We start from the raw sequence: 15,240 nt of genomic DNA, 5'->3' as shown, positions 1-15,240 counted from the left end.
CAAAGGAAAACTTAAAAAATAGACTTTCCATTTGTTTTTCTTCTGCACGTTTACATTTAGATGGAACAACACTCTGTTTGTCAAAATATATTAAGAAATTGCCAAGCACTTTAACACTGGCCACCTGTTTGCTAGCAGAAATAAACTGTTTATAAGGAAAAAAGAAGAAAGTCTTGAGAAAAATCTCATGTTTAGTTAGAACTGTATGATTTTGAATTTTTTAACAATTCTGGGGTTCAAGTAAATTTAAAAACAAATCTCAAACGGTAACAATTAGAGGATAAAATGTGCCAAATATAAAGAGCAGCATGGTTATAATTAAAGCTCTTTCAAATCATAAATTTGCACTTCAAAACCTTAATAAGACGATTAGAATGTAGACACACAAACACACATTATTCAACTATCTCTAAAATGAGGTCTGAATAAACTTATTTCAACACAATGCCTAAGCAACAACTTAGGGAATTCAGAATTAGACTATTTATAAGCCATTCTTTTAAATCTGGTTTTAATTTTTCAAGAAAGGGAATGATCATCCTACAATTATCGACGCAAAGAAGATATTTTGTTAGTAATTAAAGCTAATTAAAGCATTAAGCAAAAAAAAAATCTTTGCTTTATTCCATCTATTAATGCAACTGTTTACTGAACACCTATTCTTATACAAATTATTACACTGATAATCATAAATGAGAACATTTACATATAAAAATTTAAAGTAGAAATAATACCTCTGAACTTTCCAAGAACTGCCTTAAATCAGGATCCTGTAGTAAAGTCGGATGCTTTACTGTTCTTTGAAGATACCTAGATTTAAGAATAAAATGCTCCTTTATTTATCAGTACCATCTTATTTTAAATCTTATTTCAACAAAATAAAAATTAAAAAATAAAAAAAAAGATGTCCTGTTTGCCTCCTGTCATATCAGTTTGCCTTCACTCTAATTATGTAGAATCTTATAGCAATTTAATGATTAAAAAGCTTTTCGTTCATCTTTTGAAAATTCATAATTATGTAAAAAGAGACATGGTGGGGGTGGGGGTAGGAATGGGGAGAGGTTAAATAACTTACCAAACTTCTCACTGCGAAGTATTAGAGTTATAAAAGGGTATATAGGTAAATTTATCAAATAATGCTATCTTTCGGTGGGTCATTATATTTCCAGTTACTACTATACATATTCTAGTAATATATATATTACTATATAGTCCAGTTAAACTTTTTTTTTTAAATTGTCATCATTACCAAAATGGAGAACAGCCTACCAATTTCTTTTTCCTTGGCAGCAGATTTTAATTATCAAGTAAGTTTTGGTCCTTATTTGACAAGGACTAAATTTTCTTCAATATTGTTATTTTTAAGGTTCTGCTATTTTTGATAAATGTCTTCCTTATATGACACCACATAAAATAAAAAGTAAAGAGAAACATCATTATTAAATCACTATTAGCCTACCTTTAGTAATTTTCCTTTACTAGAAAAGGTATAGCCCTGACATTCATAATAAATTACCAATCTTTCTTAAAAAAATGGTTCACTATTTGATGATCATTGATTACTTAACTAATCCCATTTTTTAAAAATTGCTCTTTCCCCAGATTAGTAACATGCAATAATATTTCAATTATAATATTTTGCCTAACAGTTAATATACCTTTATTTCTGCAGCATAAATGTAGTCAGTGATGACTTCTATCTCTTTACAAGATTATAAAGTATGCCTAAAATAGTTTCTAAAAAAAGTGATAATCTTTTCTAAAGTCAAACACTATATATAATGGTTCAAATGACTAATCGCTGCTTAAATGTTAACTTCTGTTTTTGTATATTTAAATAAAATACACACCATATTAAACTTCACTTTAAGTCAACAGCCCACACAAGAAGTCATTATAACAGAAACAGAGCATTTAATAGATATGTACAATGCAATCTACACTGTGGTTTTAAAAAGTATTTGAGGCTTACTTTATAAAGGTGTAAAAGAGATGCAGTAGGAACACTAATCCTGTAAGTTTAAGAAATGTTGGTATTTTCCCACTGGAATTTTACTTGCAATTTTAACACTGAAGTTCTCCAGTGCTACTCTAGGTGAGTTATTTAGTTACTTAGACTGTGCACTGCTTAAAGCAGTCTGTGTAAGTTGTTCATCTGAGTGCACACAACAGCTGATAAATAGCAAGCACTCAGATGTTTGTAAAATGAACAAGCAGGAAGACAAAACATCTAGTACCCAAACCTTTAAGAAATATTCTAATATTTCTACCTAAATGGAAATACCTAATACTATTTATATTCTAAAATAGCTTTTTAAAGTGAGTTCTGCAGAATACTAGTCTCATACAATATTCCATGAAAACGACTCGTTCTACAATCAAGAAAGTTTGAAATATATTACATACATATTCCTTTCTTTAAGACCTATAATGAACAGGAGCATATTAAATGCTGTGAGAAGTACTGCAGGAAAAAAACCTGGTTTAACTTTGCTACATCCTACATTTATAAACCTCAACTGACAACAGATTTCCTTTTTTCACCCTACCGCATACTAGCAATCTGAGGAATCCATTTTGGAAAATGATATTCTAGAAAAAGAGATTGTAAAACTTTTCTTCTTAAGGGTTACATGAAAATAAAGAGCAATTAACCATTAAAAAAAGTATTTGTAAATAGTCATCAATTCAGAATTAAGGTCAGAGAGGGTTGTAGATATATAAAGGAAGAATACAGAACAAAAAGGAAAAGAATGTGAGAAAAGTACATGAAAAGAGGTATGGAGAGAAGCAGAGACACTGAGGAAGACAGAAGTGGAAGATGCAATGGAACTGATGAAAAATAAGTATCAGATTCAACAAGAGGTGGTCAGTAGTTGTTCTTGAGAATTGTGCTAAGGAAAAGTTATTGGTACATTTAGAATCACTTAGGGCTTTCAAATTCCTACTTACTTACCAAAACAAAATAAAGCAGGTTATACAAAATGCTTGAGAGGAACAGAGTTAAAGATATTTCTCTCGCTTAAGACTCAGACATGTGTGCTAAGAATGAGAGAATAGACAGGTAGAAAGAGCCTGGGTCTTTGATGACATTCATTTGTTCATTCAACATTTATTGAGCACTTACTACACATCAGTTACCGTTCTGAGTACTCAGAATGTACTAGTGAACAAAAGAGAACAGGATTCCTTCTCTAGTAGAGTTTTAATTTATTTATTTTTTAAGTGATTAATTTATTTTTGGCTGCATCGGGTCTTAGTTGCGGCACGCAGGTTCTTTGTTGAGGCATGCAAGATCCCTCCTTGCGGCGCGTGGGCTTCTCTCTAGTTGTGGCGCGCAGGCTGCAGGGCACGTGGGCTCGGTAGTTGTGGCTTGTGGGTTCCAGAGCGTGTGGGCTCTGTAGTTTGTGGCATGTGGGCTCTCTCTAGTTGAGGCGCATGAACTCAGTAGTTGTGGCACGTGGGCTTAGTTGCCCTGTGGCGTGTGGGACCTCAGTTCCCTGACCAGGGATTGAACCCACATCCCCTGCATTATAAGGCGGATTCTTTACCACTGGACCACCAGGGAAGTCCCTGGAGCTTTAATTTTAGTTAACAGAAGATGGACAATAAATCATAAACATAAAAATTATGTAGTACGTGATAAGGTGGCAAATGCTGTGGAAAAATGAAAGGACAAGTGGAGAAAGGACAAGTAAATGGGATCAAGGGTGTAAGGTGTGGTTGATGGCGATGTAAACAGAATAGGTCAGAATGAAATCAATAATCAAAATAGGCTTCACTGGCAAGGTGACATCTGAATGTTTGAATCTGAAAGAGGTAAGGGAATTCGGTACACAGATACCTGGGAACAAAAGCTTTCTAGGCAGTGAGGACAGGGTAGGGGGTAGAACCCTAAGGTGGGAAGATGCCTGGGATCTTTGCGGAGCAGCAAAAAGTTGAGTGCGGCCTAGAGCAAAGTGATCGAGGAGGATAGCAGTGCAAGTCATGTAAGAATTTATAGGTCATTATAAGGACTCTGGCTTTTATTGACTGAAACTGGGTGGGTGGACGAATACGAGTGGGAAGATGATCTGACTCATGTTTTAAAAGGATGACCCTGGCTGCTATATTAGAAAAAAGAGTACAGGTACAAGGATGGAAACAAGGAGACCAATGAGGAGTCTACCGCAGTTAATTCAGACATTTGGACTAGTAGTGGATGGGTGAAAAAATGGCTGTCCAGGTATCAGAAGGAAGCAATAGGATTTCCTGATGGATTTGATAATACTAAACATCTGCCTACCTCCAAACTTCCTGATCTGAACGAATGGATCAATCAACCGACACTAACTGTTTAGGCTTTGCCAGGCCTCACAGATAGGGTGTAGTGTGTAATGGAGTGCAGGCTTCAACAGAGAAAGGATTCTAAAACCCTACACACTGTATAATGCTACTTTACATTTTTTAGTTTATATTTACAGAAGTGTATCCTTACTATAAAATAAATTCAATATGCTTGTAGGTAAGATATGAAGCACTCTTAAGAAAATCAAGTGAGCGATCTTCGGGATACTTAGAAGTAATTTCTGCTTACTTTACTGAGTGTGGCACAGGGAAATTACTTGGGTTCTTAACCACTCCCTTTCTCTTCCCATATTTCAATACCAGATGTTTATCCTTTTGTTCAAGATAGTTATCTGGATTCTCTAAGTTGTACAAACAAATAAATATGTAAATGAATACCAGAGTGTAAACAAAGAAATACTTCCTTGACCCGCCAGATCCAACTAGGTTATATATCCACAAACATGCCTATTCTAATGTTTAAACTTTAAGAAATGCCACAGAAAAATCACTTGAGAAAAATCATTCCAGCTCCTTTGCTTCTGTATCTTTACACCTGTATTTTCTTTAGTTATCTTTTCTAATGCAAAATGAACTCACAGTACACTGTTTCCTTTTTTTTCCCCCCCCACTACTGCAAATTCCACTAAGGTAGTATTTAACAAGTAACATTTATCAGTAAGAAACTATCTTCACATATGCACTAGGTCAAGCTTCAATATTTCCTTAAAACTCTCCTCAGTGTTACACAGTGAATGAAGATATGGTTTAAGTACTATGCAATGCATTCAAGTTAAAAAAAAGGTGAATGTAGAATCAAATTATATGCCCTTGGTACAATAAATCTTCATTAACTTCCTTATCAAGAATGCCATCCAAAATATTTCAAATTTACTCACAGAAAAATAGGACTGGAAAGGCTTCTCAAAAGGTCATGGTTATACTTTCAGGAAGGACTAAGCAAAATCAAGGCAGCACATTATCTACCTTTACTCTTAAAAACACACATTCTATGACCTCTTTCACAACAGAATCAGTTTTAATGCCTAAATTAAACTTCTTTCAATGCAATTTAAATCCCTTTCCTGAGTAACTGCTGAGTCTCATAGACATAATCTCATCTTTTAAGTCTTTAAGATTTTAAGCTGCACACTAGCTTTTCTTATTGCAAATTGTTCAAACCTGACTTTACTGTGGTATTTTCTTTTTTTTTTTTTTTTGCGGTATGCGGGCCTCTCACTGTTGTGGCCTCTCCCGTTGCGGAGCACAGGCTCCGGACGCGCAGGCTCAGCGGCCATGGCTCCCAGGCCCAGCCACTCCGCGGCTTGTGGGATCTTCCCGGACCGGGGCACGAACCCGTGTGCCCTGCATCGGCAGGCGGACTCTCAACCACTGCGCCACCAGGGAAGCCCACTGTGGTATTTTCTTAAAATTGAAACAATTTATTACTAAAACCCAGAAATTCACTGCCTCAAAAAGAGTTTTACAAAATAATTTGTACCCTATATATATATATACTATTTCCTAAAATCTGTCCTATCTATGCCAACCACTAATTTTAAGCCAAGAGAGAAAATAAGACAGAGAACAAATAAGCACATTCAATTAAAATAACAAACAAAAACTATGAAATTAGAAAATGTATTAAGTGCAGGTAATTACCAACTTATGTACTACAAATTGGGCTTTAAGATAGTTTTGAACTTGTTTTCTCACATTTTCAGCATAGCAAGGAAGAAATGTTAAGATTCTGGGAGTGGGATTCCTCCCATCCATTTCCCGTTTAGTCGGCCACAATGAACACAAGTCTTCAAAGCCATAGGAAATGTGTCAGGTCAAGAAGTCTAAAGCAAGGCACAGCATATATATCTATCAGCCTTTAACTATACAGTCAACTCGAGCAATGACTAATACTTCTGTACACTCAAGTCAAAATCGATTATAAAGAATTGAAGGAGGGAGCACAAACCTTATTTTTCATTGTATTTAATAACATTTCAGTATCACCAAGTAATAATTCAAAGGAAATAATTCAGATGAAAATAGGTATTACTTTGTTAGACTATAATGAGAATAAAAATGGAACAAGTATACAGTACTGTGTTTCTGAATGAATCAATTTTCTTAATAAAAGCTTATAGCACTTAATAAGAGTAATCAAGTGGTACTTTGAGAATTTTAATACTTAAAATATACTTGTGCCATTTAATGGAATTAGACTTATACTACTGAAGTAAAAACATTAGAGTAATAAAACACAGCTGATTAGAATTACCTTTCAAGAGCTGCTCTTCGTTTTTCTACAAATTCTGTGGATGATGAATCTTCTTTACCCACTTTGACCTTGGTCATGCCTTTGAAAAAATTGAAAGACTCATGATTTTCTATTACTGAGAAACATTCTTTTATAATCATTTCTGCATAATTTAAAATATATTTTAAATTTGAACTTGACAAAAAAGCTAAAATTATAACTAGTATCATAGTTTTGAGAAATTAACATCTGTACTTGGCAAGCACTTATAAGGTAAGTTTTAAAAGAGTACAGCTAAAGCAGAGGTTGAGCTGTGTCTAGTTTTCTAACCTATAACTGTTTGGACTCTTTATCTGACATACATTAAACTCTTGATAAGTTAAAATGTGTTTGTATTTCAATATGCATAATGGAGTTCAAATTAGTAAATTTAAGCACATTTGATATTTTCATCTCATATGAGCAATAATTAACGTTCTTTACTTTGGGGACTAGAAAAATAAAAATACGTGTAATCCATTAATATGCTAAGTATTTCCTCTGTTGCAGATTCTAAGAACATGTTTATTTATCATAGCTGGTTTTATATAAAGTTTGAAATAATGAGCTCTTTCATAGAGACATTTAGAACTCTTCAAATTTAGAGAATAAAAATCATGCTAATCATTTCTGTATTAGCAATTTCAATTTTAACACTACTATCAGATTGCAGATTTTTCTTCTTTCCCTGTTCTTTTTACTCTCAAAATTCGATTCTGTAGAAATGAAGTAATGACATATGTACAACATGGATGAACCTTAAAAATATTATGCTACGTTGACAGAAGCTTGTCACGAAGGACCATGTATTATATGATTCCCTGTTTTTTGAAATGTCCAGAATTGGAAAATCTATAGAGAAAGAAAGTAAATTAGTGATTGCCTAGGACTGGGGGTGGATGAGGAAATTAGAGGATGATGGCTAAGGGGTAATAGAAATATTCTAAAACTGACTGTGGTGAGGTATGCACAAGTCTGAATATATGAAAAGCTAATAATGAATTATACAATTTAAATGGATGAATTGTATGGCATGTGAATTATATCTCAATAAAGCCATTTAAAAATAGGTCATGTAAAACCATGTAATTCTTATTCAGGTTGGTACACCTGGTGAAAAACGATATATCACCTATGAGTGTTTTCTTTTCTTTTTTTTTTTTTTTTTTTTTGCATTACGCGGGCCTCTCACTGTTGTGGCCTCTTCCGTTGCGGAGCACAGGCTCCGGACGCGCAGGCTCAGCGGCCATGGCTCACGGGCCCAGCTGCTCCGCGGCATGTGGGATCTTCCCAGACCGGGGCACGAACCCATGTCCCCTGCATCGGCAGGCGGACTCTCAACCACTGCGCCACCAGGGAAGCCCCACCTATGAATGTTTTAACATAATTCCTCTGAAATACAATAGTTTGAAAAGGAAAACTCATTCAACCACTTAAAATTACCTACTAGGTGTGGGATGTTATTTCACATATTCTGTTTTTGTGGAAAAAAGCCTTACCACTATATAATTTTTTGCTTTTTTAAATTCTGTGATCTGCTCATGCTACTTCCTAGAGGTAAGTAACCATTATGCGCCACTGCGGTAAATAAAAACTAACTGTAAGCAGTTACTCCTTAATACTTTTCAATTTCTTTGTTGCTCTTTTTTAAAAGCTTCACAAAAATAGTGCTTTTTAGTCAACTAAGGTTCTATAAAAGCAGTAACAGTTATATGCTAATGAAAAGACCCCTCTTCCTTCAGTGGCAGTTACAGCTTCCCAGGAAAGAGAAGTTACTATTCTTATTACACCACTGTGTTTGTTACTTGAAAACCACTGGGTATATAATTAAAAGGGCCTCTCATACTTAAAATTTTTCTTAGACAATATATTCATTTTTATTTTTAAAAATTGATGGACAATATGAAATTTTTTTTAATGACTGCTTCTCTACTTGATTTTCTGCCAGGAACTTCACAGAACAACTTGTTACCCGCCTTCAAAAACTGAAGTTCAGACTTTATGCACACGTTTAGAGGAAACTGTTTAACTTGGCTTCATCTTTTATTTAACTACAATTATTTTTCCTGCTAATTTCTTTATTTATATATTTTTTTAAACTGCATTTTATGTGGTTGCCTCAAATTCTTTCAATCTCCTTTTAATTCAATAATTTGTGGAAGGTTGAAGATTATTAGGGCAAAATATTAGTTTGAAACACAACAAATTTGGGCATAAAAATTTAGTTAAAAAAATTTTTTTTTTCTGGCTCAATGTTTAAGGACTAAACTAGTGCATCTAGCCATCAAAATGAAAAAAACTATTTTTTGTTTTTTTCTCTTTTGATATATAAAAATAAATAGCTGTACAACTTAAAGAAAAAAGGATATTAATAACAAATAATTTATGATAAATGAAACTCAAGCTCACTACATAGATAATGGGAGGCCAAAAGATACCACTGCAACAGTTTAGAGGACAGAGAAATAACATTATTAACTAGACTAGCAGTTCTCAGAGTATGGGTAGCATATTCGTAAGGTTTCTGAGACCCTTTGGGCTGATGGGGGATGTATACAAAAATCGACCTTCATAATACTAAGCTGCTATTTGTGTCCTTTTTGCTCCCATTCTTTCATGAGAGCTCAGTGGAGTTTTCCAAAAGTTATATGATGTGTTGTATCACAACAGGTAGAGTGTAGAAACAGATACGAAAATACAGCTATTTTCTATTAAACCACAATTTAAAGAGATTTTGCAAAAATGTAAAAAACAAAAAAGCAAAAGCAAGCCACTCTTAATAAATTTTTTTGTCTTATAAAAATTATTTTTCACAAAAATTTTTTAATTTGTTAACAGGTAATGAGTTTATTATTTTTATTTATTTATTTATTTATTTGCAGTACACGGGCCTCTCACTGTTATGGCCTCTCCCGTTGCAGAGCACAGGCTCCGGACACACAGGCTCAGTGGCCGTGGCTCACGGGCCCAGCCGCTCCGTGGCATGTGGGATCTTCCCGGACCGGGGCACGAACCCGTGTCCCCTGCATCGGCAGGCGGACTCTCAACCACTGTGCCACAAGGGAAGCCCCGAGTTTATTATTTTTAAGTGCATTAATAAATACAATTTTAAAATTCTCATATAATAGGGACTTCCCTGGTGGTGCAGTGGTTAAGAATCCACCTGCCAATGCAGGGGACACGGGTTCAAGCCCTGGTCTGGGAAGATCCCACATGCCGCGGAGCAACTAAGCCTGTGCGCCACAACTACTGAGGCTGCGCTCTAGAGCCCACAAGCCACAACTACTGAGCCCACATGTCACAACTACTGAAGCCCAAGTGCCTAGAGCCTGTGCTCTACAACTAGAAGCCACCGCAACGAGAAGCCAACGCACTGCAATGAAGAGTAACCCCTGCTCGCTGCAACTAGAGAAAGCCCACGCACAGCAACAGAGACCCAAAGCTGTCAGAAATAAATAAATAAAATAAATTTATAAAAAAAAAAATTTAAAAAGAGAAAGAATATAATAAATACATTTAAATATATCAGGTTTCAAAAATCATAAAAGATATGGATAAAACTGCTTTTCAAATCAAATGTTTAAAAAAGTAAAAACAATAACTTAAAGATAAGTAAAATTCATTTTGAATACTTTTCAGAATAATAATCATGTATATAAAAAAATAGAGATAAATAAAAACCTATGATTGAAAAGCTTGGAAAATATACTACAAAATTTTAAGACACGACAGATGTTTTTTAATGGTGGGAAAATGGAGGTTCTCCTCCTCTTTTGTAATATTCTGCATATTCTTAACTAAGTAAGCCTTTATTACCTGTAAAAGTAGAAATGTTTTTAAATGTTAAATTGAAGTATGTAATAAACTAAGATGAGTTTAAATAGCTCCTGTGTGAGCAAGGCTAGATCAAATCTTTCTGTACAATGTATATATAGCTAAGCACAAGACACCTCCAAACCCTTAGAAAGATGTTAATATACTAATAATATTGAATATTCTCTAAGTGTTACTCAATAATAAGATACTCTAATGACTCTAAAAGGGTTTTTAGTTGCTTTCACCTTGTAAAATATTTAACATCATATTATACAAATCGAATCCTCAAGTTTTAGAAAATAAAACTTAGCTATACACTCTTCAGTTGATGAATGACTATCAAAAACAGAATACTTAAATTCAGTATTTCTAGATATTGAGATGTCATGATAGTGAATGATCATGGAATATACACATCTATACAGTTAAAACTGAACTAGTAAGAGTAACAACAATAAATTTTTAAAAATTCATACTTACCTACTATACTTTTTTCTGGAGCTGGTGGCACAATATAACCGACATGTAAATACTTGCTTGCTAACTTGCTATGCAAACCGAGAAAGTCACTAAATCTTCTTTTAACTGAAAATTCACTCTTACTGAACATGGAAAGAGAAGTCTACAAGTGAAGAAGAGGTATTTCAAATTTTGAATACTAAACAATTTTTTAGAAGTTAATGTAATACATAATTGTGAACATGCATATATACATATCACACACACTGATCTACTCTGAAAAAAATGCAGAGTAGCTAACTAATGGGATGTAAAGATTTCTAACAACTGAAAAACACCCAAATCATAGAATTTTTTTTTTTTTTTACAGAAACTTAAGAGGACAGAAAATGTTTGCTTTATTCTACCCTTAACTCATCTCATTGACTCTACCTGTATTTATGCTAATGATTCTTAAATCTTTACCTCTGGCCCAGATCTCCTCTGAGCTTCAGTCCAATAACATAGCCCAAGGGAAACCTCCACTTAAATCTCACTGCCACCTCAATTTCACCATATTTTTCCCTGCTCCAACATAAGTTCCATGAGTGAAGGGCATTCTTTGTGTTGTTTACTACTATACTGTAGTCCTTGGAAAAGAGCCTGACCCCAAGGTATTTAATAAATAAATATCTGTTCAATGAATTAACAAATCTGACTCCATACTGTGTTCCTCCCCTTGTGTTGCCTCTTCTCCAGGATCACTCCAACAACCACAAAGTTCCTCTAGACAAAAACTCAGGGGCTTCCCTGGTGGCACAGTGGTTGGGAGTCCGCCTGCCGATGCAGGGGACACGGGTTCGTGCCCCGGTCCAGGAAGATCCCACATGCCGCGGAGCGGCTGGGCCCATGAGCCATGGCCGCTGAGCCTGCCCGTCCGGAGCCTGTGCTCCGCAATGGGAGAGGCCACAACAGTGAGAGGCCCGCGTACCGCGGGGGAAAAAAAAAACCAAAAAAAACCTCAGGCATGGGAGGGAGGCTCAAGAGGGAGAGAATATGGGGATATATGTATACTTACAGCTGATTCACTTTGTTGTACAACAGAAACTAACACAACATTGTAAAGCAATTATACTCCAATAAAGATTAAAAAAAAAAAAACAACACACTTAGGCATCCCCCCCCCCCTTCCTCACTCCTTACATCCAAGCCGTACTGATTCTACCTCCTATACATCACAAGAAGCCATTTATTTCACTCATCCCTAGAACTAATTCCTTAGTATTAAGAATCGCTTCTCACAGCTAGGACTGTTTCAGATCCTCTCTCTTTAAGATTTGAAGGCCTACAATCCCTTTAAGGATTGCAACCGCCTCTTAACTCGAAATCCTGACCTTTACTTTGATCCTCCCAATCCATACTGAGTCAGAGAGAGCTTTCTAGAACAAAGATCAATTGTACCACATTCTTGTTTGAACCTCTTTAATGGCTCTCCATTATATATACTAAGGATGAAGGCTGAATTCCTAATGTGGCTGTTCATAATATAGGAAGGCTTACTGCCAAACAATTTAATCTGGCATCACTTCCTGCAGATCCTAGAAAGAACAATGCTTTCTTGATTTCTGGCTTTTACACAAGCAAATCCCTTTGTCCCTCTCCCACCCAAACCACTTCTCCTACCTTTGCCTAGATTAGATCCCTTCCCACATACTCTCCCGGAATACTTTACCTACCAAACCACTCAGAACTCGTTGTAGCTATTTATATGCAACTTTTACTGGATGATAACCTTTGTAAAGACAGTGATCACTTACACCTTAATCACTGTAGTATCCTCATACTACACATGGTGAGGGCTCAATATTTTTTTAAAGGAGCAAAAGACTTACCTTTGTTGTTACTCTATAAGCCATGTAAGCATTCATGCCATCACCTACAAGAAAAGTCAAACTATTAAAAATCATAAGCTTAACCACATGCACACACACAAGGTAACTATATGAGGTACATTAACTTGATTATAGTAATCATTTTATAACATATATTAAGTCATCACACTGTACATCCTAAATACACACAATTTTTATTTGTCAATTAGACCTCAATAAAGCTGGGAAAAAACAAAACAAGCGGCCACGAGTTTAAAAATAAAAGCACCATTTTAGTATTGTAACAATGCATTTAGTTAAGAAAAATAGCACATTAACAACCAAGCTAATTATCAAAAAGAAGCAAGTACAAAATATAATAAATATTAACTTACCAACTTTCTCTGGATCTGATACACCAATTTCTATATCAAAAACATCTCCATTTGCTTCTTCTTCAATCTAGAAAAATTTTTTTTGTTATTAAAGATTCCAGTTTATATTACTGTCATAATACTAATAACTATAATTTTTACCATCTATCTTTTATTAGGGTCACTGTCACATCAATTTGAAAAGTCACTCAGCACTCCATTTATGAAAAACAATAAAAGCTTTCACATTTCCTGACTATGTAAAAGATACACACACACAAAGACAACAGGAAAAGCATCACTGGGAGAAGGAACAGAAAATCTTGTTTTCCTCCAACTCCTCAGATATAGAGAAAACATTGTAGTCTTCTGTAGGAATATTGTGGAATGTTTTTGTTCTATATACTCAATCTTCAGATTCAGATTATGAAAATAATTAATTCCTTGATTTTTTTAATATTAGTATTTTTCAAGGTTGTATCTCTCCTCTTTAAAAACCAGGAGGTAGCCATTACTTTTGCCAGTAGAATCCTACATACTTGCAGGAATTATAAGCAACTTGAGCACCATGATTTCACCAATTACCTAGTAAACACATGTTCTTCTTGAAGCCAATGAAAGCACTATAAAGCTCACTGAAAAAAGAAGTAGGAAAAATGATAAACCTACGGGACTACAGAGAAGCACTTTTTATCCATTGTAAATAAGCAATCCTTATTAACAGCAGTTCTGAGGGAAAGTTTTGTTACTTTCAAGAAGAAAACACAGAAACTTAAATCTTGCAAATTTTAAAAGCAATATTAATAGTCTAAAGCTACCAAAAATAAAGGGATGTTTTTCTAATAATTTTTTTCAAAGTTGCCCTCCTGTACAGATTTTTTAAAAGTAAGACTTATTTGAACTGTAACACACATAAAGTATATAAATCCTAGGTAAAGAGCCCAATGATTTTTACAAAGTAAACACATCTTCGTAACCAGAATGTAGATTAAGAAAAAACACCATCATTACACCTTAGAAGGTCCTCATGCTTCCTCTCCACTCACAACACATCTCTTACTCTGCCGACATAACCATTAACATTTATTATACTTTTATCAAATAAAATTACTCAAGATACCACTTTATTGTGATTAAGTTTTCAAAGCACTTTCAGACATTACCTTATTTGACCAAGAGAGGAACACTGAGAGGCACACATTACCATCATGAGATCACAAATGACAAACTGCTTGACTTGAGAAGGAAAGTGATGTGCCCAAGTTACTGGATGAAAAAGGGGTGGGATAAAATTAGAAGCCAAATCACCTGACCTCTTTAGTTCAGTGTTCTTTTCCAAACATTTCTAAAAGGCTTTGATTACAAATGACTAACAGTAAAGAAATGTTGGGTGGGGGACAAAAAATGTATTATTTACATATTAACTTAGAATATAAACATTTTTCCATACCTCCTCCCTGGATCTGTCAAAGATCACAGGAGCAGACATACTCTTTGATTCAATTCTGGGAGCAATGAGTGTCGTGGGGGTCACAGGTGTGACTGCAGGAGAAGGTTCTGAGGAGAGTATAGGTTCCCTTTCTGGACTGTCCAGAGAAACTTCTTCTGTAGCTTCTAGATAAAAATTAAACAAGTTAGTTGAGGACACTGGTAACAAACTCCCAATAGTCTACAGAGCAGTCAATAAATTATGAAAAATATTTTTATATGATCCACAATATCAAAATATTATTTTAAAATAACTGTTATAAATAATTTATGAATCCTTCCTTAATTGTTTATCAAAACTTTAAAACCAACAGTGACTTTGTTGATTTTAGGAAGAATCCCAGTAAGTCAGCATAACTGTCTATACTAGTGGTAGGGATAAAGCCAGTAGGAAAGCAATGACGTGGATAATCCCACATTCATTTGTGTTTGGATCTGTAATATATCTAATACTTGTGGTAACTTACCTTCCAAAATCTTGTATTCAGGCTAACATTACTATTCTTTTATACATATGAACACAAATTTCATGGCAGAAAACTGCCCAGAACTATCCCAACTGGGATTAAAACTTCGTTATGGAAAGTCCACAATGTTAGTAATCTAAAGCAATTAACCACTAAAGATTACTGGA

At 34.8% G+C, this 15,240-nt stretch overlaps 1 protein-coding gene across 1 annotated transcript in view; it reads right to left on the bottom strand.

Annotated features, from left to right (window-relative positions):
- Positions 1 to 15,240, bottom strand: part of SNX2 (sorting nexin 2) — a 53,772-nt gene that overhangs the window by 12,347 nt on the left and 26,185 nt on the right. Inside the window, exons 3-8 of the mRNA XM_022588670.3 lie at positions 14,569 to 14,732; positions 13,140 to 13,206; positions 12,766 to 12,809; positions 10,916 to 11,057; positions 6,602 to 6,680; positions 735 to 810 (exon numbers count right to left, since the gene is read on the bottom strand). Coding sequence (XP_022444378.1) covers positions 735 to 810; positions 6,602 to 6,680; positions 10,916 to 11,057; positions 12,766 to 12,809; positions 13,140 to 13,206; positions 14,569 to 14,732 — 572 coding nt within the window. The remainder of the gene's footprint in view (positions 1 to 734; positions 811 to 6,601; positions 6,681 to 10,915; positions 11,058 to 12,765; positions 12,810 to 13,139; positions 13,207 to 14,568; positions 14,733 to 15,240) is intronic.

Source organism: Delphinapterus leucas, chromosome 3 (genome assembly GCF_059928025.1).
Source record: "Delphinapterus leucas isolate spDelLeu-1000000601 "Yukka" chromosome 3, BTC_Dleu_Yukka2, whole genome shotgun sequence".
Classification (NCBI taxonomy): Eukaryota; Metazoa; Chordata; class Mammalia; order Artiodactyla; family Monodontidae; genus Delphinapterus; species Delphinapterus leucas.
The sequence above is the reverse complement of the archived record's forward strand: the minus strand, read 5'-3'. Positions and strand labels throughout refer to the sequence as shown.